At 41.4% G+C, this 1,840-nt stretch overlaps 1 protein-coding gene across 1 annotated transcript; it reads left to right on the forward strand.

Annotated features, from left to right (window-relative positions):
- Positions 1-2: 2 nt before the first annotated feature.
- Positions 3-1,836, forward strand: LOC107086241 (scavenger receptor cysteine-rich type 1 protein M130-like; the record flags this gene model as incomplete). Its single annotated transcript, XM_015377057.1, has 3 exons — positions 3-174; positions 282-566; positions 1,541-1,836. Coding segments are annotated over 3 exons (753 nt in total), but the record flags the coding sequence as incomplete, so codon positions are not given.
- Between the last annotated feature and the right edge of the window lie 4 nt (positions 1,837-1,840).

Genomic DNA, 1,840 nt, shown 5'->3' on the forward strand with positions numbered 1-1,840 from the left:
GTTGTGGGCCTCCTTTGGTCATCCAAGGAGCACTCTATGGAGAAGTGAAAGCATCTAAATGGACCAAAGAGTTCCAGTGTGAAGGGACAGAATCTTCTCTCCTGGGCTGTAGAAACAGAGGCCCAGTTAGAAACACCTGCTCACCTGGCAAAGCTGTTGGACTTACATGCTCAGGTAGAAGACGACCTGAACTACTTATTATCTAATATCCATTATTCTCATTTTCTAAATCAAACCTTAATGAAATGACAATTTACTGAGCATTGAAATTTTCTGTTCAGAACCTGTCAGATTGGTGGGAGGAGCCAGTCGTTGTGAAGGATTACTGGAGGTTAAACTGGGAACTTGGAGACCAGTGAATGCCTCAAACTGGACCATGAAGGAAGCAGCTTTAGCCTGCAGAGAGCTGGACTGTGGTTCTGTTGTTTCCATGGGAACCAGGAATAATACTTCTGTTAAACTTTTTTGGGAAATTAACCTCAACTTGTTTAAATCTGGATCTTCACTGAGGGAGTCTGCATCATCATCATCTAAGTTTTATTCAATTCTGGAGCTTGTATGCACAGGTAAGATATTCAATAAAAGAATTATATTTCTTTTATTGACTGTCTTTCCTAACTCCTGAAGGAGTCCAGAGTTACTCACCAGCTCTGATTTACTGGTCCAAGATGGCAGCCTTGGATATCACGGTGCTGACCTCTGACATCATCGTTTAATGCACCTCAATTCAAGTTAGAAATACTTTATTAGCCATCCAAAAGGACAAAAAGGATTGTTGTAACTCATATTATGGGGCCCTCTTCTATTTGGATTGTTTTGTTGAGTTTTATATCTTCTCAGATATAAAACCCCACTTAAATTTGATGCAATTGTGAATATGCTGGTGAGGATACTCAGTCATCCGTGTCATAGTCATTTCAAAACAGTAAAAAAATCAATCCACTGGACTTTGTTTCCAAGTTTGAATACATTTTGCTCCCCATCCAGGAAGCTTTCTCAATTCAAATTGTCTGGATTTGCATTGAGTTTGAGGCTTTATTGAGTGGACCAAAAACAAAGCCTTATTTATGCTTAGAAACATGCAAATTGCACCTGATGAGCAGGTCTGATCCTTTACAATAGGGGTCGTTTGGTTGTAAGTCTGTAATACCCGAAACCTTGTTATGATTCTGAAAGGGGGGTCGTTAAAGGGGATTGTTCACTTGGCTGGGAAGGGGAGGTGCTCTGTTTCCCTGCAATGGTCCCGTTCCCCATTCTAAAGGGGCGGACCTGCTTGTCAGGTTCAATTTGCATGTTTCTAAGCAAAATCAAGGCTTTGTTTTTGGTCCACTCTATAAAGCCTCAAACTCAATGCAAATCCAGACAATTTGAATTGAGAAAGCTTCCTGGATGGGGAGCGAGATGTCTTCAAACTTGGAGGCAAAGTCCAGTGGATTGTTTTTTTTACTTTTTTGGAAGAAAATTTTCATGGAGTATTTAAATTTAAATTGAAGTTCAACCCGTAATTAAACTTATAAACCAATTATCTTTCTGCTTTCAGACCTGCTAGTTCAGCCAACCATTTCAGTGTCCACCAAGGGTGGGGTCACGCGCACAATCCCCCAGGGTTTAGCAGGAGTGTTATTGGGCTCCAGCTTCACAATCATTTGCTCCATCCAGCCCCAGTATCCAGGAGGTTCCTTCCAGCTCTTCTTCACCTCAGCCAACACGACACAGAGCTACAGCCAACCACATATCAATCACTCAGCACACTTCCTGTTTCCTGAAGCAGGGCCCAACCACTTTGGAAACTACAGTTGTGTTTATAATGTTCATGTTTTCTTTCATAACTTCTCCTCTA

The sequence above is a fragment of the Cyprinodon variegatus genome, unplaced genomic scaffold, assembly GCF_000732505.1.
Source record: "Cyprinodon variegatus isolate N-32 unplaced genomic scaffold, C_variegatus-1.0 Scaffold146, whole genome shotgun sequence".
Lineage (NCBI taxonomy): Eukaryota > Metazoa > Chordata > Actinopteri > Cyprinodontiformes > Cyprinodontidae > Cyprinodon > Cyprinodon variegatus.